Here is a 27,566-nt window from a genome sequence, read left to right as displayed (position 1 = left end):
AAAGGAATTCACGAAAGAATTTTTGGCGATTCCTAAGGATGGGCAGGGGCAGCGGGTGATGCGCTGGGAGGAACGGGAACAGCGCCGCAGCCGCGCGGGGCTCACACGGCAGCTGCGGGATTCACAGCGGGATTCACAGCGGGATTGCAGAATTTCAGCCGCGTTTTTACGGCTCTGCCGCTCTTTGGAGCTGTGGCAGTGGCCGGTTCGCCGCCGGGCCAGGGCCGTGCCGGTTCCGCCGCGGCGCCGGAGGGCGCTGGAAGCGCCGGGCAGGGCCGGGCCGGGCTGGGAAGGGCAGGGCTGGGGCAGGGCTGAGCGACATCGGAGGGCGCTGGAAGGGCCGGGCAGGGAAGGGCCCGGCAGGGAAGGGCCGAAGGGAGCTGGAACAGCTGGGCACGGCCGAGCTGGGCAGGCCCGAGCGGCTCCGGAGGGCGCTGGAACAGCCGGGCCGAGCTGGGCCGGGTAGGCCCGAGCGGCGCCGCTTCCTCCGGGCCGCGGCTGCTCCGGGGCTCCGGGGCTGTCCCCGCTGCTCCGGGGCTGTCCCACCGCTGCTCTGGGGCTGGAGCGCGGCCAGGAAAGGGAATGGACATGGGACAGGGCTGGGGAATTCCTGAGGGAGCTGGGAAGGCGCTCAGCCTGGAGAAAAGGAGGAGCAGGAGGGGTTTGTGGCTCTGCACGAGTCCCTGACAGGAATCAGGGGTTTGGGATCTGCTCCAGAACAGGGACAGGAGCAGAGGGAACGGCTGTAGAGTCTGTGTGAGGCTGTGGCGGCGGGCTGGACGGACGGACACACGGAGAGATCTCCATAGGCAGGTTTTGGAACGCGTGGTTTGTTGTAAAAGGGCCCTGCCGAGAGCTGCCAGTTGATCAGAGCAGGGCAGTAAGAGAGTGGGAGGTAGTAAGAGTTGTAAGAGGGTGGTAAGAGAGGGAAGGAAGAGGTAAAAGGTAAGAGCTAAGAGAGCGAGGTTCCAGACACAATACAATAAATTTTCTTCTGTGTTGAATATTCTAATTTCCACTAACCAATTTAATACAAGATACAAATCTTATAGTATTTACATACAGCCTATAGCAATTACCACATTACCATACTGTGTTATACTTTAAAAACGACTCTTTGGACCCCTTCTGCTGAGCTAGCAGGGTCCTCTCTGACCCTTGGACCTGCACTCCAGCAGAAGGGGAGATTACTTTTGGCCGGCCTTCCTATTGTCTTCTAGTTATTTAGTAACTGAGGTTTGGTATCTCAAAGATGGCTTTCCTTTCAATTTCGCTTATGGTTTCCATATTCTCAGAATGTTTTGCCAGGCAGTCATATTTATAAGGTTTTCCTGATTTGTTCTTCCCTACAAACGGGCTCAGGGGAGCTCAGGGTGGAGAGCAGCAGGAATTTCCCCATGGAAGTTGGGATTGCCAGGGGAGGTTTGGATCCCCATCCCTGGAGGTGCCCATGGAGTGGCTGGGTGTGGCACTCACAGGGCACAGCTCGGACTCAGGCTTGGAGGATTTTTCCAGCTTGGAGGATTTTTCCAGCCAAAGGATTTTGGGATCCTGTGTTTGTGCCTCACAGAGATTCACCAAACATTGCCCTCAGTGTTTTGTGGGTGCTCCATCCCTGAGCTCAGGGAGTGCCAGGCCCTGCTGCAGGGACCCAGAGCTGCTCCTGTTCCATCCCAGGGCTCACCATGGATTTCCTGACGCTCTTCCTGATCTACCTGGGCCTTGTGCTGGCTGTCACTGCCCTGCTCTGCCTCTGCTCGGGAAGGAAGGAGAATTTCCTCACAAGGAGCATCAACAGGGCAAGCCAGGTAAAGCACTGGGCTTCCAGGTAGAGAATGAATTTCCAGGGGAATGGTCACGTCCTGTTCTGGTAATCTGCCCTGCTTTGTTGTGCTAAAATTAGTGCAACTGCTATATTTGTTCTAAAAAAATAATTCCAGTGTGTGTGGTTAGAGTGATAATATATTTCATCCTGTTTGAATGTCTGTTCTCAAGGAGGTGGGATAAGAAGTAAAAATACTTCCTTTGAGATGATTAAATCCTGCCCAAGCAGGTAATAAAAATTATTTTGGTCAAAATCACCCCAGCTCTTGTGCCTGTGTGGGGTGAGGATGGAGCTTCTGACCATGCCAGAAGCGCCTTCTTCAGTTACACCATAACACAACTTTGAAAAATTAAATAAGAATCCGGGCCCAGGAATTTGCAGTTTTGTGGTATTGGCTGCTGTCATCGAGAGGAAAAAGGTGGGGGAGGTTTGAGGATTAAAACAGGGAGAGAATTGTAAGTGGTGGTGGATATTTTAGGGGAAGCTCTTTAATGTGTGTACTAATGCTGCAGGCTCTTGTTCACTAAGAAAGAGGCAGGAATGAAGAGCTTTAAAAGAGGATTAAGAATTGGCATTTTATTGCAAAAACAGGGAATTGGAAAAGCACCAGTTCATTTTTCTGTCTGTTGGGCTGTGTCTGAATGAAAAGAGAGAGAAAAAAAAGCTGTAATATTCCTGGAAGGTAAAGGATGAGGGAATTATCACTTAAATTGCAAATTATATTTAATGCTGTTCACAGGAGTTCAGACAGACTTTTTTATTACTGGTGTTATACTTTCTTTTGGTTTATAGACACACTGTGCAGAGAAATTGATTTTTTTCCCCCCATATCTTAATAGCTGCTTCTATGAAGTGTTTAAACAGCAGCAATTAAATTACTACTGTGCTATGAAGCCACTGTCTGGGGGAATCTAATCAATACTTGTGCCTGGGAAATAAATGCATGTGAATGTAATCAATATTGTACCTGGGATATAAATACAGGCAATAATAAATGTAAGGTCACAATCTAAGATAAGTTATTGTGAGATAAGGACCAACACAATACAAACCTCAGAATTCAGAAGGGTCTGAAGCTCTTAGGGAGCATCCAGAGGATGGACATGAGGGTGGTGAGGGGCCTGGAGGGGCCTGGAGGAGCAGCTGAGGCCTTGGCTTGCAGAGTGTTGAGGTTTCCTGCAGGTTCTTTTCTGCTGGGTTGTGTTTCCCCTTCCAGCGCAGTTGAAAATAAAAAACTTCTTTTCACAGGCACTCGTCCCTCGAGCTGCCGAGCTGAGACGTACCAGTTCACACCAAAATATTTAGCATCTTCTCAGCTCCACATATGCTTTTTGCCTCCTGGTCTTTCACATCTGAGGCAAGAAGCTCTCACTGCATATTTTCCTTCATGTCAGCTAGAAATAGGCTCAGGCTCTCTAATTCCTGTGCTGTGTTGCTATAGAGATCTGTGAGCTGGGAGTCAGACAATGGCACGGGCACAGCCCTGGCTGGGGCTCCACTCCAGCATGGGCAGGTTCCTTCCTCTGCACATGGAGCTGTGCTTGAAAGGGCAATTAGACATGGAGCTGCATCAGAGCTGGAGCTGGAGAAACTGCATTTTTGGGGTTTGGCTGCCTCATGGATTTTTTTTCTCCCTTTTCTGGCGGTCACAGGCTTTATCCCTTTGCTTATCTCCCCTTGATCTGTCAGATGGGCTGAGGGAGCATATTGTAGCTGGGGAATTGCTCAGTTCTATCCCCTGCTTAACCCCACACCCCCTCTAAGCTCCTTAGAACTTTCACACATTAACCCAGATATGTTTGTTTGGGCCTGGGGGGCTCCCAGGAATACTGGAACCTCAACCCCATGTGGAAAACCCCAGCAGCATTCCTGCCTCTCTGCTTTCTCCATGGAAAGAGGGGTCAGGCACTGGAACTGCCCAGGGAGGTTTGGAGTCCCCATCCCTGGAGGTGTCCAAGGAGGTGGCACTCAGTGCTCTGGGCTGGGGACAAGGTGGGGATTTGGCACAGGTGGGACTGGAGGAACTGGAAGGGCTTTTCCAACCGTAGTGATTCCAGGATTCTGTGATTCTGTGTGGTATGGTTGGACTTTATGATCTTGAGGGTCTCCTGCACCTTTGATTTGTGGTGAGAAGCTCAGATGCCCCTCAAAAGGAGCCTCCTCCCTGGTGCTGTGGCTGTGCAGGTCCAGAACTGAGGGCTGAGGGACTTGTGCTTAAATCTGGGCTTGCCCAAGTGATGGCCAGGTAACACAGAGCTTCATTTCCTCAGGTGGTGTCGCTGGTGATCCCCAGCCAGCTCCAGAGGGTGACACACCAGGCACTGCACAGGCTCTTCCACACGAGGTATTGCACTTTTGTACCTTTGGCATTGTTTTTTACTCCTGTTTCTGGTTACTGCTGGGATCTCCTGCCACCATCAGAGTTCTCAGTGTTATCCTTGGGTATTCTGTCTCTATTTGGGATCCTGTCAGGGATTACTGATTCCCTCTGAGGTTTGCCATGCTGTTCTCTCCCTTCCTTGTTTGAAGGGTGGTACCCTGAAATGTTTGAACATACTGACAGATGAGGATAATGTGGCTCAGTAACAGATGTTGGTCACACTGCTGGGGTCCTGCATCCCCACAGGAATTACCACAGCCTCTGTGGCAGCTGCAGATGGAGTCAGACAGACTCTCAGTCTTCATCCAAGCCCTCAAATCCCATTAGTCTCAGCCCAGCAGCCTGCATGTCCAGGTGGCTGAGGGGAAGCTGCACACAGCTGCCAGTGTTCAGCCTGCTGGATCCAGGTGGATTTTGTGTGTCTGTAAACTCTGGTGCCTCAGGAATGATTTAAATGCCTTTTCTCTGGGGACAGCAGCTCGGTGTGACAGTGACTTCAGGGCTGGAAATGTGCAGCTGTGTTGTGAGTGCTGGGCTGGTTTTGTGCTGGTGCTCTGCTCTAACACAGCCTGAGACAGAGAGGTGACATTCTCAGAGGTGCTGGGGACACTGGGGCTCTCCACATTTTCTGCAACTGGTGTGCACCTCCTACCACCCTTATTTTCTAACAGCTGGTTATATTATTGCAGAGTTTCAAAGATTATTTTTCTTTGCTTTCAGAGCAGCAAATGTCTTCTGGCAGAATGTTTTGTGGCCTATTGCTGTGGCATATTTTGTCAGCAGCAAGTGATTATAAGACTTTGTACTGACAGGGAGAAAAATCCAAAGGACATGTGAATAAAGCAGGGAATTTAGCTGACATATTTAAAGGAGTATATGTGGGAAGAAGAGAAGGAGAAGCCAGTGGATGGAGAAAACACTATTAATATGCAATCCAAGCTGGCCTGAAAACCTAAAAGAGGCGTCTCCTTGCATTTGGGAAGCCTTTGATCACCTCTGAGTGTACTTGACCCGTTAATCAGGATGCTGAGTATTAAGCAGAGTGTCCCCTTTCCTTTGCAGGAGCTGTTTGTTTATGGTCCTGCACGTAGCCCTGCAGGCTGCAGTGTTTGGGGAGTACACCTGGGAGGTGTTTGTGTACTGCTGGGAGCTGCAGTTCCACCTCCTGCTGCTGCTCCTGCCCTACCTGCTGCTGGCTGGGAACCTGGGCTGCTTCCTGCTCTGCTCCCGGGCCAATCCTGGTAACATCATGCTCGTGCTCTTTGAAAACATTTAAAAATACCACAAATCCCTTTTTTTTAGTCCTCTTTCTTGTCTTTCCCAGGTACAGTGACAAAATCCAACGCTGCAGCCCTGGTTCAGGTTTATGCCTATGATGGGGTGCTGTTTCAGAGAGGCCTCGTGTGCCCCACGTGCACTGTGGAGAAGCCAGCCAGGTCCAAGCACTGCAGTAAGGATCTCAAATCCCTGGATAACCGTGGCAGTAAGAGCTTCCCAAAGGAGTTCTGCCCCAGGAGAACTGTTCTGTTACCAGCTCAGTGCTCACAGGGCTGTGTTTGTTTTCCTGGGGTCCCAGGTCACAGCTGCATTTGCCCATCCCTGGAGCTGGCTGGATGCTGTTTCTTCTCACAGAAATTGCCAGTTCTGAGGGATAATTCAGGGTCAGGAATAGCTGAGCTTGTGAGCAGCTGGAATTTAAATGAGAAATTATCACCTGTCAGGACCTCAGGTCAGGGTTTTCTGTTTCATAGTCACAGAATGGTTTGGGCTGGCAGGGATCTTCAAAGCCCATCTCCTGTCACCCCCTTCCACTGTCCCAGGGTGCTCCAAGCCCTGTCCAGCCTGGCCTGGAACATTGCCAGGGATGAGAATTCCACCACTCCTTTTTATCATCTAAAATAAAGGTGGGAGCTACAATCTCAGCCTTTCAGGTGCTTTGCCAGGCAGTACTGTCAGAGAAACCAAAGTCTGGGAGCTGCAGTCTTGGTGAGTAAGAGCAAATGGAATAATTTGTTTTTCTTAGGATACACAATTGAATTAATTTGCTTCAGAAGCTGCCAGCTAAACCCTGACTGCAACTCCCACATATCTTCAGCTTAAAAAAACATGCAAAGATCAAACTGCTTACCTAAAAATGAAGTGCCAAGACACACGTTTTGCCCCTGCCTCCTGCAGGTGTGTGCAGGACGTGCGTGCATCGCTTTGACCATCACTGTGTGTGGGTCAACAACTGCATCGGGGCCTCCAACGCTGGCGTGTTCCTGCTCTACCTGCTGTCCCTGACAGCCACAGCTGGGGCCCTGGCTGCTGTCACTGCTGCATTCCTCATCCACGTGCTGCTGCTCTCTGACATCATGCACAGCACCTACCTGGATGCCCAGGGACAGGAGCACCCCGTGGAGATTCCCTTTGTCATCCAGGTCAGTCACAGAATTCACAGAGAATTCTTGGAGAATTCGCTCCAAGATCATCGAGTCCAACCCAGCCCAACACCTCAGCTCACCCCTGGCACCCAGTGCCACATCCAGGCTTTTTTTAAACACATCCAGGGATGGTGACTGCACCAGCTCCCAGGCAGACAATTCCAGTATTTTATCACTCTTTCCATAAAAATCTTTTTCCTAATATCCAAGCTAATTTTCCCTTGACACTGCTTGAGACTGTGTCCTCTGGTTCTGTCAGTGCTGCCTGGAGAATGAGACTGACCCCAGCTGAGCACAGCCACCTTTCAGGGGGTTGTAGAGAGTGATAAAGTCACCCCTAAGTCTCCTTTTCTCCAGGCTGAACAACCCCAGCTCCCTCAGCCATTCCTCACAGGGTTTGTGTTCCAAGTCCGTGCTATAAAATGTTCATTCTTACACTTTGTTGTCAGGAATGATGTCCTGTTCCCCCAGCATGCAGGGTTTGGGGACAGGCTGCAGGTTTTCAGCTGTTTTACACATATAATTAGATTTAGAAAACTGCCACTGCTGAATACTTTTAAAATTTTTCTCACAGCACTTCCCATCCTACAGATTCCTGTCTCCAGGGTCTGTCACCACTCTGATGTGGTTCACAGAAAAGGAATTTACATTCCAATGACCAGCTGATGTAGTAAAGTTTATGAAACAGCTGAGAGCCCCTGAGGAACTTTTGTGGAGGTTTTAAAGCAGACACAGCAGCCTGGAATGCAGATACAGCCCCACGTGCACTGAGTGTGCTTGTGCAGTGTTTGTGGGATTCAACCCTCCCCTATTTTAACTTGCTTTTCTCTTTCTCTGCAGCACCTTTTCTTGACTTTCCCTAGGATTGTCTTCATGCTGGGCTTTGTCATCCTGCTCACCCTGGTGCTGGGGGGATATTGCTCCTTCAGTCTGTACCTGGCGCTCACCAACCAAACCACCAATGAATGGTGCAAGTCCCGAAGGTCTGGGGGCTCCCCCCATCTCCCCTCACAGCCTCAGGACAGACCCCTGGTCTACAAAAACATTTATTCTAAAGGGATCTGGAGGAATTTAAAGGAAATCTTTAACCCTCCTGCAGTGTTGGAAAGGAAGAAGAAAACATGAAGATGTGATTGTTTCTCTGGGCATTTTTGAATGTTTTCTAAGACTTTAGTTCAGCAGTGGGCTTGGCTGCCCCAGACAGATTTTGGAACACAATTACTGCAGAATTCACATTTGGTGTCTCAGCAGAGATTCACTGGAGCCCCTCCCTCTGTGAGACTCAGGGCCAGCTCAGTCCTGGGCCATCTTCCCAAATTGAATCTTTCTGGGAAGGGCTGACACACAGCTCCTGTGAATTTTGAGGGAGCAGCATCTTTTTGTGAGTTATCTTTCTTTGGGGAACAATTAACCCATGACTGTTAATAATGACTACAACAGGTTGTGTATATTCAGCTGAGAAAATGATTTCTGGCAGGATCTTACATGTCCTACTGAAGCTTTGGAGCATTAACTTCAGGAAAGAAATTAAAAGTATCCCTGTTCTCCTCTCCTTCCAGAAATTCTTCAGTTTGGGTATAATAGAAGAAGAAATTGGAAAAAAAATATAGTAAGAACTTTAAATAATTTTATTTTTAGAAATGTATTTATTTACATGCCGAATCTGTACAATATGCAATTAAAAATACATATATGGTTTAAAAAAACCAAATTCCTGTACAATATGGCTTTCCAGCCCCCAGGCTGGCTCTCAGAGCAGCCTGGCTGGCATTGCAGGGTACAATGATGCATTCATAGACCAGTACATAAGGCTACTTGTCCAGGATATCAAAGAAAAGAGAAATACTGCAGTACCATGCCTTGGGAGGCCTGAAGGAGTGAGGTTAAAGGCATGAGAGTGTTTCAGTGGTGCTCAACACACACCACAACTCTTTAGGTTTGGTTTTCTCAACTTGTTTTAAATGCATATATTTAAATAATCCCTTGTGAGACCCCACGTACTTGCTACACTTTCTGAATCCCTTAAAAAACCAGACCACTGCTGTGCTGTGGGCAGAGGGGGCTGATTCCCAAAGGATCTTCCTTAATTCGAGGCTGCTGTACAGAACACTGAGTGCCACTTGTGACCTGGCAGTCTCCTCAGTGTCACCAGGCTGGGGCTTTAACTCCTGCTCTTGGTTTTAGACTGAGAACACCTTGGGCCTGCCCTGTCCTGTTTTAGGCCTGTTCTATTCCATTTCAGGCCTGCACTACCCCATTTTGGGCCTGCCTTGTCTTGTTTTAGGCCTGCACTATCCTGTTTTAGACCTGCCCTGTCCTGTTTTAGGCCTGCCCTGTCCCCTTTTAGGCCTACCCTGCCCTGCCCGATCTTAGGCCTGCCCTGTCGCGTTCTAGGCCTGCCTTGTCCCGTTCTAGGCCTGAACTACCCCATTTTAGTCCTGCCCTGTCCCATTCTAGGCCTGCCCTGTCCCGTTCTAGGCCTGCCCTGTCCTATTTTAGTCCTGCCCTGTCCCGTTCTAGGCCTGCCCTGTCCCGTTCTAGGCCTGTCCTGTCCTATTTTAGTCCTGCCCTGTCCCGTTCTAGGCCTGTCCTGTCCCGTTCTAGGCCTGCCCTGTCCCATGAAGCCATTTCCCTCCAGAGCACGCCCCTGGCTGTGGCAGCCCCCGGGGCCAGCCCAGGCTGGAGCAGGCAGGCCGCGTGCACCGCCCGTCCCTCACACGATCACAGTCTGCACCTCCACCTCGCCCTCCTGCGAGGCGATCACGAACTCCCCCGCGTGCTCCATGATCTCGATGTCCTCGGACGCCACCATGGTGACGGTGGCCTCCTGCGCGGCCAGCCCGCCGTCGGTGGCCAGCACGGCGCCGTCGCCGATGGCCGAGGCCAGGGTCATGGCCACCTGCTCGGTGAGGCTCTCGGGCGTGGCGATGGTGATGGTGTCGGCGGCGTCGGCGGCCGCGGCGCCCTCGGCCACGGTGACGTTCTGCACGATGATCTGGTGGCCCGAGTTGGCCTGGTTCACGATCTGCTGCACCACCTTCATGATGTGGCTGTCAACCTGCAGGGGACAGGGGGCTGCACTGATCTTGGTGCATTTACTGCAAGGATTAAGGACAAAATCACTGCAGAGGGGCCTGCCAAGCACGGCTCTGCAGGCCAGGCTGCTCCAGATGTTCACCCCAGAACAGAATGTGTCACCCCTCCTGTCACTTTACCTCATGCCTTGTTCCCTCTATTATTTCAGTAGCTTCGCTGGTCTCCATGTCTTCAGTAGAAGTCTGAAAGACAAAATAAAATTATTCCCTTTTTAGGTTCTTATAAAAAGAATTTTATCACCAGGATATAATTCACTAAGATCTTTTACACAAGTCTTTCTGTTTCCCCCACATACAGGAGTTACTCCAAAGACAACTCCCTGACATTCCCTCCCAATCCCATTATCAGGAACTACTTAAAATGAATGCACAATGTTCACAAATAACTGAAAGAGAATGTCCTCCCTCAGCAGGATTTGGCCAAGCAGCAGATTTTTCTCCTACTGGAGAAAAAACTACAGCAGCCCTCAATAATTGAGCTGTGTTACCCTGCTGGGATGAGAACTGGTTCTGTGTGACAGAGGGGAAAAAGTGAAATACAGAATTCATTGCTTTTGGCAACCTCTGTTAGAAACAACAGAGATTATCTGGGACAAAGAAAGAGAAATAGAAATGGGAGAAAATGGGAGGGAAAGCTGAAGCCAGCTGGGGAGGACCTAAAATCTGGTGTGGTCAGCAGTTGTCAGGCTCAGCCTCCTGCTGAACCACTGTTAGTGTCCCCTTGTCCTTTTCCTGGCACACACAGCACTTTGGGAGGGTGGGGAAGCTGCAAGCGCTTTCCATCCAAACAAGGCAAATCCCACCGCCACAGGCAGAGCCTGTTTTACCTTCTCCCAAAAGCCTGGAGCAGGGACATGAACAACTGCAGAGTTTTTCCTGCCCACATGCTGTGCTAAATTCCCGAGGAGCAGGCTGGCTGTCCCTCCTCACCTCGATGATGTATTCCTGGGTGTCTGCCACCACTGAGGAGAACTCCACCAGCACCGTGTGCGGATCCTCCGAAAGCACCGCGGCCGCCAAGTTGTCAGCAGACTGGCTCTCCTCTGACACTATCACTTCTTCCACCTCTTTCATGGCAAGGAGGCAGCCACCTGCATGGAATCCCAGAAAAACATTTTTGGTGACCTGGAAGATGCTATGTAGCACCTGCAAGTGACCAGTGTCACCTGAGGGGCTCGTGGCCCACCAGGACAAGCCAAGAACAGCCCAAAGAGCCTGTGTGACATCAGGAGCAGAGCAGTTCTCCACTGCAATTCCAAACACCACATGGGTAAATTCAGGTGGTAAAACCACTCAGGGTTTCCAAGCCATGTGTGAAGAACACAGAGGAAGAATTCGGGTATATTTTAAATAACTGATCTTTTCTGCTGATACATCTCAGTATCTCCTTCAAAAGTCCATTTTTTCTTCCAGTAAATTTGTATTATTCCTATGGTCACCTTTCCAAGACCATCTCATTCCCCCAGGTGCAAAAATAAGCTTTGGGGTTCTCCCTTCTTTATTTTTAAACCAGGGTTAGTAAATGGAGGGTGTTAAATATATACATGTAATAAAAGTTATGGGATTCTTTGCAGTTATTGGGGGAATTAAGAGGCTGCCAATCTGCAAGTCAATTATAAAATGGTTCTTTGCAAAGTGTTAGTGCAGACAAATCTGGATACCCAGGCCCGGACCTGGTATGCTGTCACTTGAAAAATGGGGATGTTGCTGAGACCAAAGTGCCCAAGTTTTCAAGCACGAATGGGTTTTTAGGTGAAAAATGGAAATAAGGGGTGTTGTAAGTGGTGAGAGGTAGCTCCTTGCAGAGCACTAATATTCCATGTTTGTGCTAGAATTGACCCACAAGGATTGCCAGGTCCATGGTGTCACACCATCAGCACTACCTGAAGAAGTCTGGAAATCCCTGCTTAAAAGCTAAAGGAGCAGCAAATCCAGTGCCACTAATCCCACCAAACCAGATCATTGGTGAGAACTTCAGAGACATTTCCCTCCCAGAACATCCCCACTTCCATCCAGGCCATTAGAGCCAGCCCCAGCACCACTCCCAGCCAGGCCAGGGCCAGCCTGGCCAAAGCCCAGCCCAGAGCAGGCTCCCCCAGGGCAGCCCTGCTCACCTTTGGTTCGGAGGTGCCTGTTGAGGGTGCCGTGCTCGGCGAAGCCGCGCCCGCACTTGTAGCACTTGAAGGGCTTTTCCCCGGTGTGGTGGCGGATGTGGCGCACCAGGGAGCCCTTCTCCCGGAACCCCCGGCTGCAGAAGTGGCACACGTAGGGCTTGTCCTCCAGGTGGGTACGGAAATGCACCTGCTGGGCGTTCTGCACACACAGGGAGGCAAGGGAGGGGCTCAGCAGGGACAGGGCCAACTCCTGGGGGCAGGGGTGCAGCTCCCAGGGTGGAACTCGATGGCTTTTATAGACACAAGGGTGATTTTCTTGGGTGGTGGTTTAGGAATGGTGCTCCCCAAGTCAGGGCTCTCCAAACCATGAGCCACTCCCCCACCCCTTGCAGTGGGCTGGAGAGAACTGGAGACACAAACAGTGAAGATCATGGGCTGAGATTACAACAATTAACCAAAAACAGAAATAAGAAAACAACACTACTGATGACAGAGGGTACAAGAAAGAGGTGAGCAATTCACCTGCCCTGGTAAGAGACAGAAGGAACTCCTTTCCCCCACACCAGAATGTTCTGGCCATGCACCCTCCTGGCTACTGCAAAAATTAACCCCATGCTGGCCAGAACCAGGACACTGTTATTACATGAAGAAACAGTATCTTCAGAAATGTGATGGTTTTACAAAGACTGTCCTTCTTTTCGCCCTCTAAACCAAGACATCTTTCTGGAATTTCAGATCACAGAATCACAGAATGGTTTGGTGGGAAAGAACCTTAAGGAACATCTTGTTCCACCCCCCTGCCATGGGCAGGAACACTTTTCACTATCCCAGGTCGCTCCATCCAACCTGGCCTTGGACACTCCCAGGGATGGAAGAGGCATCTTTAAGAGGCAGGCAAGCTGGCACTCGCTCTTTGAGGAGCAAAGCCTCCCACCCTCTGCCCAAGGGTGGCTCTGGGGAGGTTCAGGAGGGGCACCCACCTTGGTCTTGTAGCGCTTGCCGCACTTGGGGCAGGCGTAGGGCCGCTCGTCCGAGTGCACGCGCCGGTGCCCCTTGACGTGGGCGATGGTTTTGTAGAGCTTCCCACACTCCCCGCAGCGGAACCGCCGCTCGTTCACGTGCACCTCCTGGTGCTTCTTCAGCAGGTAGCCCTTGGTGAACTCCTTGCCACACTCCTCACACTTGAAAGGTTTGAATTCTAGAGGGACAGAGAGAAAAATGTGTGGTTGATCCAGGGAAACTCACAGCACAAGGATCTGGTACAGGTGTGAGTGAGTGGTTACAAAAAACAACCTGGAGGAGAGGAATTGTATTGTCAACCACAAGTGTGGGCTTTCACAGAACCCCAAAATAGCTGGGACCTCTGGTCATCATTCCAGCCCCTGGCCAGGCAGGGGCACCTGGAACAGGTGACACAGGAACGTGTCCAGGTGGGTTTGGGAGTCCACACCCTCCACACCCTGCCTGGGCAGCTGTTCCAGGCTCTGCCATGTCAGGGCTCTGCTCTTCACTCATGAAAGAGGTTCTTCCTCATGTCAGGGTGGAACTTGTTGTGTTTTAGTTTCTGGCCACTGCTCCTCGTCCTGTCACTGAGCAGAGTCTGGCACCATCCTCTGACACCCCTGCTGGGATTTGTGTGGATTGAGGGGATCCCCTCTCAGCTTCCCCTCTCCAGACTGACCAGGCCCAGTCTCTCCTCATCAGAGGAGCTGTACATGGCTGAGGTCACTGAGCCACAGCCCGTGTGACACAGCAGCCCCAGCAGCACCTTACCTGTGTGACTCTTGCTGTGAATTTCCAGGGCAGCAGCTTCATTGAAGACTTCGTTACAGTGAGGGCAAACGTAACGTTCGTATCCATTGGTTCTTTCTGCAGGTATCTGCTGGAGAGAAAATGGGAAAACTGGTTTTTTTTTTTATGTACTGGTGTGTCCAGTTAGGATCACTACCCAAATTCCAAATTAAACACTCCAGCTCTGACAGGAAAGAGATCTCTGCTGTGGAAAGAGACAGCAGGTGTGTGAAGTACCATTTCCCTTAAATCACATCTGCACAATAACTCTAAAACCTGACACAAAGCCACAGGCATGGCAGAACCACGTGAGGACAACAGTGCTGCCCACAACCAAATACAGACAAGGAAGGTTAAAAAATTCATCTGTTGATGGAATACAAACATACAGGCTCTGCTTCTTCCAGTTTAATACACTGCTCCCCACACGGCTCCTCATCCACTTCCATCCCTTTGTTTTCCAGCTCTTCTGGAGCAGCTGCTGCAGGTTCATCCGGCTTCTGCACCTCCTCCACTGCCACTCTCTCGATGACAATTCCTGAATTCCTCATGGCCTGCCTCAGCAGGTTCTCACTGTTCACTTCCCCCTCGCAGGGCAGCTCCTCAGGATGTGGCTGCTGAAGGAACAGAGAGGAACTTTGGCACAGCAAATCCACAATTTTTTACAGCAACACTGCTGCGAGGGTCACCCTCTCTGGGGTGTGCAGTGTTGTGCCATAGGGTTGAAAGATGAGCCAGGGAATTGCTTGGGCTGAGGAGGAAGATGAGGTGGCTGTGTACTCTGACAACCCATGGGATGAAAAGCCCACACAGAATCAACCAAAGCAATCACTTCGTTCCACACTCAGATTTACTGTCAGTGTCCAAGAGGTGAAATGCTCTGTGTGTAAAGCACACAGAGGGTGTGTTTGAGACAATGAACTCACATCTGGCTCCAGGGGTTTTGCATCCACCATGGGAAGTTCCTGCATCTGGACATGCACTTCGTGGAGCACGTTGCCTTTTGCATCTGTCACCAGGTGGATGACGGGGGAGGCCTCGATGGATTCGCTCGCTATCGAGGACACTGGGTCTGTGCTGGAGCTGCAGGGTCCTGCAAGGCATGAAATGCACCCCTCAGCAACTCCCTGTGCCCTAACAAACCTGCCTTTGAGCACTAGTGCCTGCTAACACCACCTTTGTACCAGATTCTCAAACATTCCTGACTTCACACCCAGCTTCAAGGTAATAGCTTTGCTCTATAAATTACATTTTTTCTGGTATAAAAAATTTAAACTCCAAACCATGGGAATACTTTTTACACTAAATAAGAATTGTGGAATGGCTTGGGTTGGAAGGGATTTTAAAGCCCATCCAGTTCAACACCTTCCACCATCTCAAGCTGCTCCAAGCCTTGTTCAACCTGGCCTTGGACACTTCCAGGGATGGGGTAGCCACAGCTGCTCTGGGCACCCTGTGCTAGAAGGAATTCCCATTGCTGTGAAGGTTTGGCTTTATCAGACAGGACGCAGGTCCTGGCAGCATCACTGACCTGGAGGCAGATCATCTTTGTTGACAACTATTTCTTTGGTCATGTTGAAGCGGATTTTTTCAGTGCAAGGTGTCAGAGATTTAAGGTGCCGAGTCAAAGCTCCCGATTCCCGGAAGCTTTTCCCACATTTCTTGCATTTGTAAGGCCTTTCATCTGGAAATGACAACAATCAAAACAATCATATTAAAGCCAGCACTGCCAGGATCAGCTCTGTGTGACAGGTTGAAGATCATATTCAGTTCTCTACAGCACACAACTGTGCCTATCCCAGAACCTTCCACTGCCTCCCACCACCCCAAATGCTGGGGAGCTCAATGGTCTCAGCTCAGCAAAACACGGGAAGCAGCAAGGAATTCCACTGGAAGGCAAAGGGATAACCACAGACAGCTCCAGGAACAAGGAACTCTTATTCTGGAGAGCTCTTACCCGTGTGCCGCCGGTGGTGTCGGATCAGAGACCCCTTTGTCCTAAAGGAAGTCCCACAGAGTTTACACTCATAGTCCTTCCTGCTGCTGTGAGTGATCATGTGAGCTTTGAGGATGCTGGCCTGGGGAAAGAATTTCCTTTAAGAAACGTTCCAAGTAGTTTAAAGATTTTACATTTTAGCTGCAAGGAACAACAAGGCTCCTTGTAAAAGCAGAACTTCCCTCTGGGAAGTGTAAAGCACACTGTAACTGAGTCTGGGGACCTCTCAGTTTCCAGCCAGCCTAGAAGGGTCCCTAACCCCCAGCAGCAGAGGGGATACTCACAGTTTTAAATGTCTTCTGGCAGAGCTCACACACGTATCGCCCCTCCTTGTTCACCTGCAGCTTCACCTTGATCAGCTCGGTGGAAATGTCCTGCTCCTCGGGGCTGCCCTGCTCCTCACTGACCTCCCCATCCACGTGGCCATTGGGGTTCTCAAACACATGGTCTCCTGCCACAATGACCTCTTTGATGTGCCCACTGCCTGGGAAAAGGTGGGGAGACAGTTGGGTTCTTTACAGGACACAGCTTTACCCAACCCAAGCCATCTACTGCTTCACCATGTCATGCAGGAAGAAGGAGAAAAGATATTTTAAACCTGCAACTAAAGTCTTTGCAACCTTCTCATTATGGCAGCATAAAATGGGCACTTCAGGAATAGAGTTTAACCTCCAATTTGTATTAATTAAGGTGCAGGAGTATAGATTTAGAATAGATATTGCAAAGGAACTGTTCCCTGTGAAGGTGGGAGGCCCTGGATCCCTGCCAGTGGCAAAGCCAGGCTGGGACAGTGCCAAGTGTCCCTAAACATGGCAGGGGTGGCACTGGGTGGACTTTAAGGTCCCTCCCAACCCATTCCATTACTTTTCCATGACCTGACGGGGAAGAATTGCAGAGCTGACCCAGGGCTGCCTCCCAGAGCTCTGTGGGAACCGCCTGCCCCAAACCCCAGCGACACAGAGGTGTCACCAACCCAACCACAACCCAAAGTCATCAGAAGAGGACACAGGAGAGGGAACAGGTACCAGACCCTCCCCCGGGGTGCCAAGGCAGCACCCCAGAGCTCACCTACGATGGCCGAGGCATTCCTGATCTCCTCTGCTATGGAAGACGCTTCAACAACAATGTGAGCAACAGTTATGGACTCCCCGACAGCAGGAACCACCTGCTGGCACAGAGCACAGAGTTTCAGCGGGCAGGTTCTGCTTGTCAAAGCACACTGCTCCCTCCCCTCCAACCCAACAGACCGTTGCATCCTAATTATATCCAGCCCCGGCTGGGAGAAGCCGCTGTCACCTTTTGTCCTTCCTGGCCGAGGAGCCCGGCGAGCGCGTCGGGAGGGCGCTTGCAGCCCTTCTGCAGCTTGTGCTGCACGAATTCCTGCAGCGAGCTGAACTCCGACAGGCAGCGCCCGCACTTGTGCACGTCATCCTCGTCTGCGGGGGAAAACGGCGTCAGCGGGGCCGGGACACGGCCCCAGGGACGCGGGATGGGGTCAGGGTGAAGGGAGCGCGGTGTGCTCGGTGTGCCCGGTGTATTCCCCACTCCCCGCTCCGCCAGGGCCACCCCAGCGCACCGGGCACGGGATCGCGTCCAGACGGGCTGGAGCAGCTCCTCAGCCTCTGCCGGCACCGCGGTGCCCCCAGCACCGCCGCTCTGCCGGCCCGCTCAGCGGCCGGGCCTGCTGGAGGGGAGCGGGGCCATCCCGGCCGGCCACACGGACACCCCGCGGCCTCCCGCCCCGCTGACAGCACCGGCCCGGCGCCCGCACCCGCCGGGCCGCGCCGCCCCCAGGCCTGGCAGTGCCGGCCGGGGCCCTGTGAGGGCGGTACCTTGCTCGCCGAAGGGCGGCGGGAGGCCGATGAGGGCGGCGGGGGGCGCGGGGGACCCGTAACCCGCGGCCGCCGCGCCCGGGCCCGGCCCGGCCGCTTCTGCCGTAAGCGCCGCCGGCCCCGCGCCCGTTGCCATCGCGGCCCCCGTGTCGCAACGCGCCGCAAGATGGCGGCTTTACGGCCGTGTCGTCATAACAACGGGACGGGGCTCGGCGGGGAACGCGCCCGCGGCGCGGGGGTTCCGGGCGGTGTCGGAGCTCGGTCTCTCCGCTCCCCACGGTGACCGCCGAGCCCCGAGCCGGGGCGGAGCGCAGCCTGGGCAGTTACCGACGAGTTACCGCGGAGTTGTCCAACGCGTTACCGAGCGAGCCCCGCGGCCCCCCGGCCAATCGCAGCGCGCGGCGGGCGGGCCCTCTGTCAGGGCGGCCAATGGCAGAGCAGCGCGCCGGGCGCCATCGGCGGCGACGCGCGGGAGGACGAGGGGGACACCGGGCGCCGGCTCCCGGCGGGGGGGCGTGGCCGCCGGCACCGCCGCCCAATGGGAACGCGGTCCGCACGGAGCTCCGCCAATGGGGAGGCGCGGGGAGAGCGCGCGGGGGGCGGCGCGGCCAATGGGGCGCTCGGGCGCGGCGGGGCGGCCATGGCAGACGCGATGGCGGCGGGCGGCCCGCGGCGCTGCCGGCGGCTGGAGGGCGAGACGGCGCGGGCCGTGCTCGCCAACGCCGACACGCTGCTCTTCGACTGCGACGGCGTGCTGTGGCGGGGCGAGGCGGCCGTGAGCGGCGCGGCGGAGACCCTGGGCCGGCTGGCGGCGGCGGGCAAGCGGCTGTGCTACGTGACCAACAACAGCGGGCGGACGCGCTTGGCCTACACCGAGAAGCTGCGGCGCCTCGGCTTCCCGCCCGCCGAGCCCCGGCACATCTTCAGCTCGGCCTTCTGCGCCGCCCGCTACCTGCGCCAGGCGCTGCCGCCCGGTGCCGCCGCCTACGTGCTGGGCAGCCCCGCGCTGGCCGCCGAGCTGGAGGCCGTGGGCATCCCGCACCTGGGCACCGGGCCCGCCGCGCTGCCCGGCCCCGCGCCCAAGGACTGGGTGCAGGCGCCGCTCGACCCCGCCGTGCGCGCCGTGCTCGTGGGCTTCGATGAGCATTTCAGCTACGCCAAGCTGTGCCAGGCGCTGCGGTACCTGCTGCGCGGCGGCCCCGACTGCCTCCTGGTCGGCACCAACCGAGACCACCGGCTGCCGCTGGAGGGTGGCGCCGGCATCCCCGGTGCGCGGGGCGGGGATGGAGGGGGTGCTCTGGGGTCTGGGGGGGTCTCTGTGCGCAGCCCTGCGGCTCATCGCGTCTTGGGGTTGTGCTGATGAAATACAAGTTCCGCCTCAGCCTAAGGAAGAGTGGCAGAGCGCTGGAGCAGCTGCCCGGGGAGGTCATGGAGTCTCCGTCTCTGGAGGCGTTCCAAACTCTGCCAAACCTGCACAGTTTCCTGTGTCACCTAATCCAGCTGATCCTGCCGTGTAGCGGGGTTGGACTGGATGATCTCCAGCGGTCCCCTCCAGCTCCACTATTTTGAGATTCTTTGAGACAGCCTAGGGTCCCAGAGCCTTTCCTCCCCTGAAAGAGAGAAAATCCGTATTGATCCTTTCCTTGCCAATAGGAGTTCCCTTTTGACACCTCGGGATAGAATTCCAGCCTCCTCGCAGGCTTTGTGCACCACCTCTCCCGGGGCTGACCCTTCCCTCTGCCTGTGGAGCATTCTCTGTGTCCTGAGCGGGTTTGTCCCAGCTCGTGTGTCCACCAGGAGCCTCCTGCCCTAACCCTGCTGCTGCTGCTCCCCACAGGGACAGGATGCCTGGTGAAGGCCGTGGAGACGGCGGCGCAGCGCGAGGCTTTCATCGTGGGCAAGCCCAACCGCTTCATGTTCGACTGCGTGGCCGGCGAGTTCCAGGTGGACCCTGCGCGCACCATCATGGTCGGGGACCGGCTGGACACGGACATCCTGATGGGCAACGACTGCGGCCTGACCACGCTGCTCACCCTCACCGGGGTCACGGCGCTGGACGAGGTGCGGGGCCACCAGGACAGTGGCTGTCCTGCCAGGCACAGCCTGGTCCCTGATTTCTACGTCGACAGCATCGCCGACCTGCTCCCGCTGCTGGGGGAGTGACAGGGCCCGGGCAGCAGCCCTGGCAGCAGCCCGTGACAGTAACGTACGCACTAGATACTCCCCGGAGTTAGAACCCTTAGCTTGTCTCCTCTCTGTCCTCTCAGTATGATTCTGTTTACATCTCAGTCTGAAATGCACTTTGGAACAAAGGGGGCTCTACAGTGGCGCCCGGGGCTGGGGCTTGGGGCTGGGTTTAATGACAAATGCATCGATCCAATGTTTGTGGTGCTCCAAGGCTCTGGGAGCTGAGCTGGGGAAGTGGAGCTGGTTGATCTGAGGAGAAGGATCATGTCCTGGCCAGGCTGGGCCATGGCTCAGCCTGGTTTGTTCAGGGAAACGACTCTTGGGATGTGCAGGAACTCTGGTTGTGTTTGGAAACACTTGTGGAGGTGATGTTTGCCCTTGGGGTGATTCTTTTTCCCTGTTCCAGGGGCACAGCCCCACGTCAGGTCACACAAATTCATCTCCTTCGTTTGACCACTGCACATTGCACTTGAGATGCAGACTGGGATGATCCCACAAAATTCCAGACCTTGGCTGTTGCACACAGTGTCTGTCCAAGGTCGAGTGTGTGTAAAAGTGCATGTACACACAGGCACTCCCTGAGCACAAAGATAGAACAGAATATATTTAAATTATAAATAGAGTCTATGATAATATATCTTGTTTCCCAGGAGGGAGGATGAGAGGAATGTACTGCACTGATTTAGTTCTCCTGACCCATTGCATTTGGTGATGCAGAGTCTGTAGCCAGCCAGGACTGTCCTCACTCCTGCTGCTTCCCAGAAACCCCTGGATCGAAGCTGCCAAGCTCCTGCACTTCCCTCAGCATCAACGAGCCACTTGCCTTGGCTTTAGCTGCACAATCCCAATTCCTGCTCAGTCCATGGCTGCATGGACAGTTGTCCCCAGGGAGCCCTGTGGGTCCTGGCTGTGTGTGACAATAGCTCGTGCTTCCTTCCCATCCCTGGGGTTCAGATCTTCCACGTGTGCTGGCGGGGGCCAGGCATGGTGGGTGGTGAGGAGGAGTGCTGGCTTGCTCAGGGATGATTCCATTTGATCTCCAGGTGGGATTGGGCAGCAAGGGGCTCACCACGGGGTGGTTTTTGTGCTGCCTGAATCCCACAGTGAAAGCTTTTGCATTACAGAATTAATGGAAAATTATATATGCAAATAACACGCTTTTATTCCATAGATTCCAGTACCTACAGTTCAGTTTAAGCACTGGTTTTCCTTCCTGTCCAGCTGGGGAGCTCGGGCAGTGCTGATGCCATTTCCTGCCTGGTAACTTGTCACCTTGTTTGTACAGCAATAACCCTGCAGTCAGAGGGTCTCAGTGTTCCCAGAGCATTGCTGAACCTCTGAAAGGCTGTTTGTTTGTAATCTGGAGTTGTGGAAGGAAGTGTGGATAATCCCTGCTCCTGTCTCCAGATGAGGGACTGCAAAGACCCAGAGGCAGAACTTGCCCTTGATCTGGGTAACGTGGAAATGGACACTATGGACTCACTGCAGGTCCTGTCTGATTGTAACTGTGTGGGTTTGGATTCAGTCTCTGTATCTGGTGCTTTTTTTGTCAGGAAAAGGCCAGGAGAGAGTCCAGCATCCCTCAGGCAGCTCTGTCCCTGCTGAGAGCTCTTGCTGGCAAGGGAGCCATTGCCTGGGCTCAGGGATGCTGGAATGTGCTGGTGATGGTGTCAGTCGTGCTTCAAATCCTGTTCTGACTTCCAAACGGTTCTTAATCCTCTACTTGAATTCCCATTAAACTCTCAAACCTGCTCTCCCCAGCGTTGTCTCCTTGTGTGGTCTCATCTCTGTGAGCTTTGGTGCATTGGGAATCCTGAGAGTCAGGGATGCAGTTTGGGAAGGGACCCCAAATCCCACCCATCCCACCCCTGCCATGGCAGGGACACCTCCCACTGTCCCACTGCTCCAAACCCTGTCCAGCCTGGCCTGGGACACTGCCAGGGATCCAGGGGCAGCCACAGCTGCTCTGGGCACCCTGTGCCAGGGCTCACCACCCTCACAGGGAGTTTCTTTCCAACATCCAATCCAGCCCTGTGGCAGTGAAGCCCTTTGTCCTTGGCCAAAGTCCCTCTCCTTTCTTGGGGCTCCCTTTGCCCAGGTTGTTCAGCCCTGGGCTGTGCCCGATAGGAAGATGTCCAAAGCCTGCATTTTCCCTGGATAGACATCACATGAAGGAATTCTCAGCTTTTTCTTGCCTCCACACCTTCATTATGTCTGGCTGGCGGGTCTGGGACATTTTGGGGGCTCCTGAACTGCTCAGGATCTGGGTGCTCAGGGAATGCTGCTCCCACAGGGATTTTCTCAGGACAGGGATGGGTGACAGTGCAGTGCAAGCTGTGTTGGTGACTTTGTGGCACAGCTCCTTTCCCTTTTCCCTCGAGGGTGGCCCAGGTGTGTCTGTGCCAGTCCAGCCAGGATCAACACCTGGCTCCAGCCCACGGCAGCACCGAGTTCCCGTTGAAATGTGGGAATTGCTGCTGCCACAAGGGCAGGCTGCCACTGTCCTCTGGTCATTTGATCTCTCAAAGAGCCTCACCTGGGCCCGTGTTGGCACACAAGGGCACACAAAGGCCCCGATTGTGGCTCCTGCCCGTCCTGGGGCTGAGCAGGAAGAGCCGTGCCGGGCACTGACAGCTCAGCTCCCGCTCCAGCCTCAGGTTTCCCCCTCCTGCAGAGCCCCGTGGCTCTGAGGGACAGGTATTTATGTCCCACAGACACACACTGAGGTTTCCCAGGTGTGCCTGGAGCCGGGACCATGCCCAGGCTGTGCATGGGCAGGAGGCAGAGCAGCAGCAGCAGCAGCAGCAGCAGCAGCCAGGTCCTCGCCTGAAGTGGAGGATGGAAGGAGGGGACAGTGCCAGCCGTGCTGCCCCTGCAGTGAGTATTCCCTGTTCCTGCAGTGATATTCCCCTTCCTGCAGTGATATTCTCTATTCCTGCAGTGATATTCCCTGTTCCTGCAGTGATATTCCCTGTTCCTGCAGTGATATTCCCTGTTCCTGCAGTGATATTCTCTATTCCTGCAGTGATATTCCCTGTTCCTGCAGTGATATTCTCTATTCCTGCAGTGAGTATTCCCTGTTCCTGCAGTGATATTCCCCTTCCTGCAGTGATATTCTCTATTCCTGCAGTGAGTATTCCCTGTTCCTGCAGTGATATTCCCCTTCCTGCAGTGATATTCTCTATTCCTGCAGTGATATTCCCTGTTCCTGCAGTGATATTCCCTGTTCCTGCAGTGATATTCCCTGTTCCTGCAGTGATATTCTCTATTCCTGCAGTGATATTCCCTGTTCCTGCAGTGATATTCCCTGTTCCTGCAGTGATATTCCCTGTTCCTGCAGTGATATTCCCTATTCCTGCAGTGATATTCCCTGTTCCTGCAGTGATATTCTCTATTCCTGCAGTGATATTCCCTGTTCCTGCAGTGATATTCCCTGTTCCTGCAGTGATATTCCCTGTTCCTGCAGTGATATTCCCCATTCCTGCAGTGATATTCCCTATTCCTGCAGTGATATTCCCTGTTCCTGCAGTGATATTCCCTGTTCCTGCAGTGATATTCCCTGTTCCTGCAGTGATATTCCCTGTTCCTGCAGTGATATTCCCCATTTCTGCAGTGATATTCCCTGTTCCTGCAGTGATATTCCCTGTTCCTGCAGTGATATTCCCTGTTCCTGCAGTGATATTCCCTATTCCTGCAGTGATATTCCCTGTTCCTGCAGTGATATTCTCTATTCCTGCAGTGATATTCCCTATTCCTGCAGTGATATTCCCTGTTCCTGCAGTGATATTCCCTGTTCCTGCAGTGATATTCCCTGTTCCTGCAGTGATATTCCCCATTTCTGCAGTGATATTCCCTGTTCCTGCAGTGACATTCCCTGTTCCTGCAGTGATATTCCCCTTCCTGCAGTGATATTCTCTATTCCTGCAGTGATATTCCCTATTTCTGCAGTGATATTCCCTGTTCCTGCAGTGATATTCCCTGTTCCTGCAGTGATATTCCCTGTTCCTGCAGTGATATTCCCTGTTCCTGCAGTGATATTCCCTATTCCTGCAGTGATATTCCCTGTTCCTGCAGCTCCTGGGCTCTGTCCTCTGTCTGGGACTTGACTTTGGACAAGGGTGTGACAGGACAAGGGGAATGGCTCCCCAGTGCCAGAGGGCAGGATAGATGGGATACAGGGAAGGAATTCCTCCCTGGGAGGGTGGCAGGCCCTGCACAGGGTGCCCAGAGCAGCTGTGGCTGCCCCTGGATCCCTGGAAGTATCCAAGGCCAGGCTGGACAGGGCTTGGGGCAGCCTGAGAGTGGAAGGAGCTGCTGGAGTTCTTTATCTGCACCTCTCCCACCAGAGGGAATTCCATTGATTATTGAAAACCTGCCATTACTGCAGGCTCTGCTCTGCTGGAATTGATAGGATTTCAGATATGTGCAGTGCTAACTCACTGCTTTTCTGGGAAATGATCTGGAAGTTCCCTGTTTCCGATAAAGATTCGTCCTCGTGCAGCTGAACATGTAATCCTGGGCATGGATTGAATTTCTCTGTCCTTCAGAGGATTGAGAAACAGGTTATTTTTTTTTTTTTAATGTGGGCTGTGTTTGAGATTATTGAAAGCACATTTTCTGCTTTGCAAAAATCCCATTATGTGCCATGAAGTTAAATTTAATTGCTTCAATGTAAGAATTAAAGTAAATTAACAGAGCAAATAGAAATGTCACAGCACTGCCAAGCTCTTTTCCTTGGTCTCATGGAGAAAAACTTATCCAGAAAATCCAGCACAGCCAAGCACAGGGAGGAGAACAGAAGCAGGGTCTGATTCCAATGCCCATGGTCCCTCTGGGGATTTCTGCTGTAAACCAAAATAATTTAATTTGTTGTTCCCTGTGTCTGGAAAGCTGCTGCTCCAGCCCTGCCCTGGGGGCTTTGCAGCCTTGCTGGCTGTGGCAGAGCTGGTTACCAGGATGCTGGATCTGGAATTCCAGCACTGTGGGATAAAGGTTTCGTTATCCCAGGTGCTGCAATGGTCTGGCAGCTCTGCACTCCAACCAGTTTGCACAAGGATTTGTGTTATGAGCTGGAAACGTGTTTGATGAAAAAGAATTGGCAGAAGGGTCAATTTTAACTCCTGTTCTCCTTCTTTTGCCCTGGCTCCCAGGACAGGAGGGCCACAGCACACTTCCCAGCTCCCTCCAGGACCTTCTGGATCATGCTGCCCGTTGCCTTGTTGTTTTTTGCAGTTGTTGGCATCATTGTCGTGGGGGTTCTCAGCTTCTCCCCCAGCTCTGCCCAGGTAAGGGATCCTGATCTGGGCAGGAAGGCCCTGCTTGCAGCCCTGAGCTGTGTGGGCAGCAGTTCCCAGGAGGGATGTCTGGGCTGGATCAGCCCTGGACAATGCAGGAAGGTGCAGATGGGGCAGGGAGGTGGCAGAGGCTGGGAGTCCCTTGGTCCTTTCCTCCAGCACCTGCTGCCTTTGGCACGAGGGGCACTGGGGGTGAGGATGGAGTCATGGATCATCCTTCCCCTGGGTCAGAGCCTCCTCCTCTCCACTGCTGAATCAGACAAGGAGCAGGGGCCAGCACAGGGCCAGCACAGGGCCAGCACAGGGCCAGCACAGGGTCAGCACAGGGCCAGCACGGGGCCAGCTGGGGATGCTGATGGTGGGAGATGCTGGTGGTGGGAGATGCTGCACACAGAGCACCTCATGCTGGGCGCTGCCCTCCCACTCCTCGTGCCCAGGCTGGCTCCCAGCTCCTCAGAGTGACACTCCAGGGCCAGCAGGAGCCGCTGAGGAACCAGACAGCTGTGGTGGACAAGGCCAGGAGCACCATCACCTACTACATCACCTCACAGAGCAACCTGAGCGCCGTGGTGCTGTACGACAGCAGGAACGTGAGTGCTGGGGCATCCCTGACCCTCAGCTCTGTTTGCTGCCTCTCTCTGCACCTGTAGTCATGAAACATGGAGCAGGGGAAAGGAGAATGTCCCTGTCAGGGCTCTCCTGGGACAGGTGGGTGTGTGCTGCCTGCTCCACATCAGTCTGTCCACAGGGCTACGTGTGCTACAAGCCGCTGGAGCAGCGAGCGTGCTACCTGAGGAGGATGGAGCCCTGGGACCTGCAGACCCTGCAGACACCTCTCAACTCCTCTGAGCACAGCGTGAGCAGCTGCTGCAGCACTCCTGGGATAGCTGGGGCATGGATTGAGCTTCACTCAGGGTTGCTGAATGTTCTCCCCTGTGTGGATTTGCAGGGGTGACTCTCCACCCCAGGGCTCTCCCCCTGTTCTGAGGCATTCATTGCTCCCAGGAGCAGAGCTGTGCCCCCAGGCTGGGCTCTGAGCCAGCTCTGAGCCCAGTCCTGGGTTTATCCATACCCTGACTCCTGTGGGAAGCAGCCAAGCTGCAGGCTGGGGCAGGGGGATGTGTCCCATGGAGGTGAACAGCAGGGCTCCTGCAGGACCTGCTCCCACTGGGTTCTGTTACCTGCTCAAAAATCTGGGGGAGGAAAAACAAAGGGGGTTTGTTACCAACTCCCAGTCATGTATAGGGACCCTCAGAACAAAATGTCAGTGGATGCCTGGGCAGGGGCAGATTCCATTTCCAGAAGACAGAAAGCCCCATTTTTTGGTGCCCCTGCCATCTGCTATCCATTTCCTCAGTGGCTGCTTGGTCCTCACCTTACTCCAGGGAAGTGTAGGAACACAGGCTCACAAAGGGGATGCAGAGGAAAGCACCTGAGGCTCCTAAATGGGAGTAAAACTTGGTAGTGCTGACAGACAAAATGAGACCTGGCAGCCTCACCCTGGGAGCTGGGACAGCTGGCAGGAGAACCCTGCTGGGGCACAGAGCACTCCTGGGGTGCCCTGGGAGCCCCAGCAGGGCAGTGGGGCCGGCGGGCCAAAGTGCCTTGGGAGGAACCAACGGGGCCTTTCTTTCAGGCTGAGCAGCTGCTGCAGCACAACAACCAGACCAAGTTCTACCGGGAGTTCCTGGGCATTGTGCCAGGGGAGCAGGTGGAGCCCAGGGGCCTGGGGGAGGCTGTGCAGACCCTGTGTGAGCACACATCCATCTTCTGGGTGCGCAGAGGGCAGGGTAAGTGGGGCAGCTCCCTCGGCAGGGGAAGCAAGAGCTTTTCTAGCACCTCTAAGAGGATCAGGCTCTGCTGCACAACAGCTGATGTATCCCAGGACAGGGACTGGTGACCTCTAGTGCAAAATCAGGCCATTTTTCACCATCCCTGAGTGCTGGCTCATAGCCACCCCCTGTCCTGAACCATGGCACTGGGATGGGCCCTGAGCCCCTGCCCCAGCCAGCACACAGAGCTGTCCCCTGAGACATCACTGGTTAATCCCTGTCACCTTCATCCTCAGCCAAAGCAGCCTGCTGAGCTGGCAGCCTGCTGTCTCACTCCAGCTTTAACAAGAAAGGTCATTCCCTGAGGCTCTCCCCTTGCTTGGCTCCCTGGGGACCCTGCAGCTGCAGGACCAAAGCACTGCACTGCTCTCACTGCTGTCCTTGCTCGTTGGCAGGCCCGGGGAGGCAGCGCCTCATCTACCTGTGCATTGACATCTGCTTCCCCAGCAACATCTGCGTGTCCATCTGCTTCTATTACCTGCCCGAGTAAGGGCTGCAGCCACAGCCACCCTCTCTGCCCTCACACTTGAACTGGATTCCTGAAAAGCCTCTGACTTCCACAAGGGAGCACCTTGTGTGGAACAACATCCCCAGAGCTTCCTGCTGGCTCCACGCTGCAGGTCAGGAGAGTTTAGAGAAACAGGATGAGTTTAGAGAAACAGGATGAGTTTAGAGAAACAGGAGGCCTCTGCTCAGCACTGACACTGCAGCTCTGCTCCAGGGCTGCACCTGGTCTGTAGGAATTAGGAGATCCAGGCCTAGAGGAACCCCAGGAAGCAGCTGGAGTTTTGGGGCTC

General features: G+C 53.7%; 4 protein-coding genes across 6 annotated transcripts; 3 read left to right on the top strand and 1 right to left on the bottom strand.

The window, feature by feature from the left end:
• Window positions 1-298: 298 nt before the first annotated feature.
• ZDHHC4 (zinc finger DHHC-type palmitoyltransferase 4) lies at window positions 299-8,254 on the top strand. Of its 3 annotated transcripts, none has more exons than XM_033074301.2 (7): window positions 299-462; window positions 1,678-1,808; window positions 4,096-4,169; window positions 5,268-5,446; window positions 5,530-5,655; window positions 6,381-6,625; window positions 7,469-8,254. In XM_033074301.2, the coding sequence occupies exons 2-7, from the start codon at window positions 1,686-1,688 to the stop codon at window positions 7,751-7,753; spliced, it is 1,032 nt and encodes a 343-aa protein (XP_032930192.1). In that variant the 5' UTR covers window positions 299-462; window positions 1,678-1,685; the 3' UTR covers window positions 7,754-8,254. The 3 variants fall into 3 exon arrangements, with proteins under 3 accessions (XP_032930192.1, XP_032930190.1, XP_032930191.1); XM_033074299.2 differs by lacking the exon at window positions 299-462 and adding an exon at window positions 521-809; XM_033074300.2 differs by lacking the exon at window positions 299-462 and adding an exon at window positions 927-945.
• On the bottom strand, window positions 8,255-18,098 carry E4F1 (E4F transcription factor 1). Its single transcript, XM_033074339.2, has 15 exons — window positions 17,884-18,098; window positions 17,457-17,629; window positions 16,921-17,060; window positions 16,693-16,789; window positions 15,909-16,108; window positions 15,586-15,706; window positions 15,160-15,312; window positions 14,555-14,721; window positions 14,018-14,245; window positions 13,611-13,716; window positions 12,818-13,035; window positions 11,838-12,036; window positions 10,654-10,814; window positions 9,844-9,906; window positions 8,255-9,686 (listed from the first exon to the last, which is right to left on the bottom strand). Exons 1-15 carry the CDS (start codon window positions 18,096-18,098, stop codon window positions 9,342-9,344), a joined length of 2,586 nt encoding a protein of 861 aa, XP_032930230.1. The 3' UTR covers window positions 8,255-9,341.
• On the top strand, window positions 18,058-21,403 carry LOC117004084 (phosphoglycolate phosphatase). The gene is made up of 2 exons (XM_033074556.1): window positions 18,058-18,724; window positions 19,294-21,403. The coding sequence occupies exons 1-2, from the start codon at window positions 18,097-18,099 to the stop codon at window positions 19,617-19,619; spliced, it is 954 nt and encodes a 317-aa protein (XP_032930447.1). The 5' UTR covers window positions 18,058-18,096; the 3' UTR covers window positions 19,620-21,403.
• Window positions 21,051-27,279, top strand: BRICD5 (BRICHOS domain containing 5). Its single transcript, XM_033074338.1, has 6 exons — window positions 21,051-21,152; window positions 24,794-24,928; window positions 25,375-25,527; window positions 25,686-25,793; window positions 26,574-26,727; window positions 27,165-27,279. The coding sequence occupies exons 1-6, from the start codon at window positions 21,051-21,053 to the stop codon at window positions 27,257-27,259; spliced, it is 747 nt and encodes a 248-aa protein (XP_032930229.1). The 3' UTR covers window positions 27,260-27,279.
• Window positions 27,280-27,566: the final 287 nt, after the last annotated feature.

The sequence above is a fragment of the Catharus ustulatus genome, chromosome 16 (genome assembly GCF_009819885.2).
Source record: "Catharus ustulatus isolate bCatUst1 chromosome 16, bCatUst1.pri.v2, whole genome shotgun sequence".
In the NCBI taxonomy this organism is placed as follows: domain Eukaryota; kingdom Metazoa; phylum Chordata; class Aves; order Passeriformes; family Turdidae; genus Catharus; species Catharus ustulatus.
The sequence above is the reverse complement of the archived record's forward strand: the minus strand, read 5'-3'. Positions and strand labels throughout refer to the sequence as shown.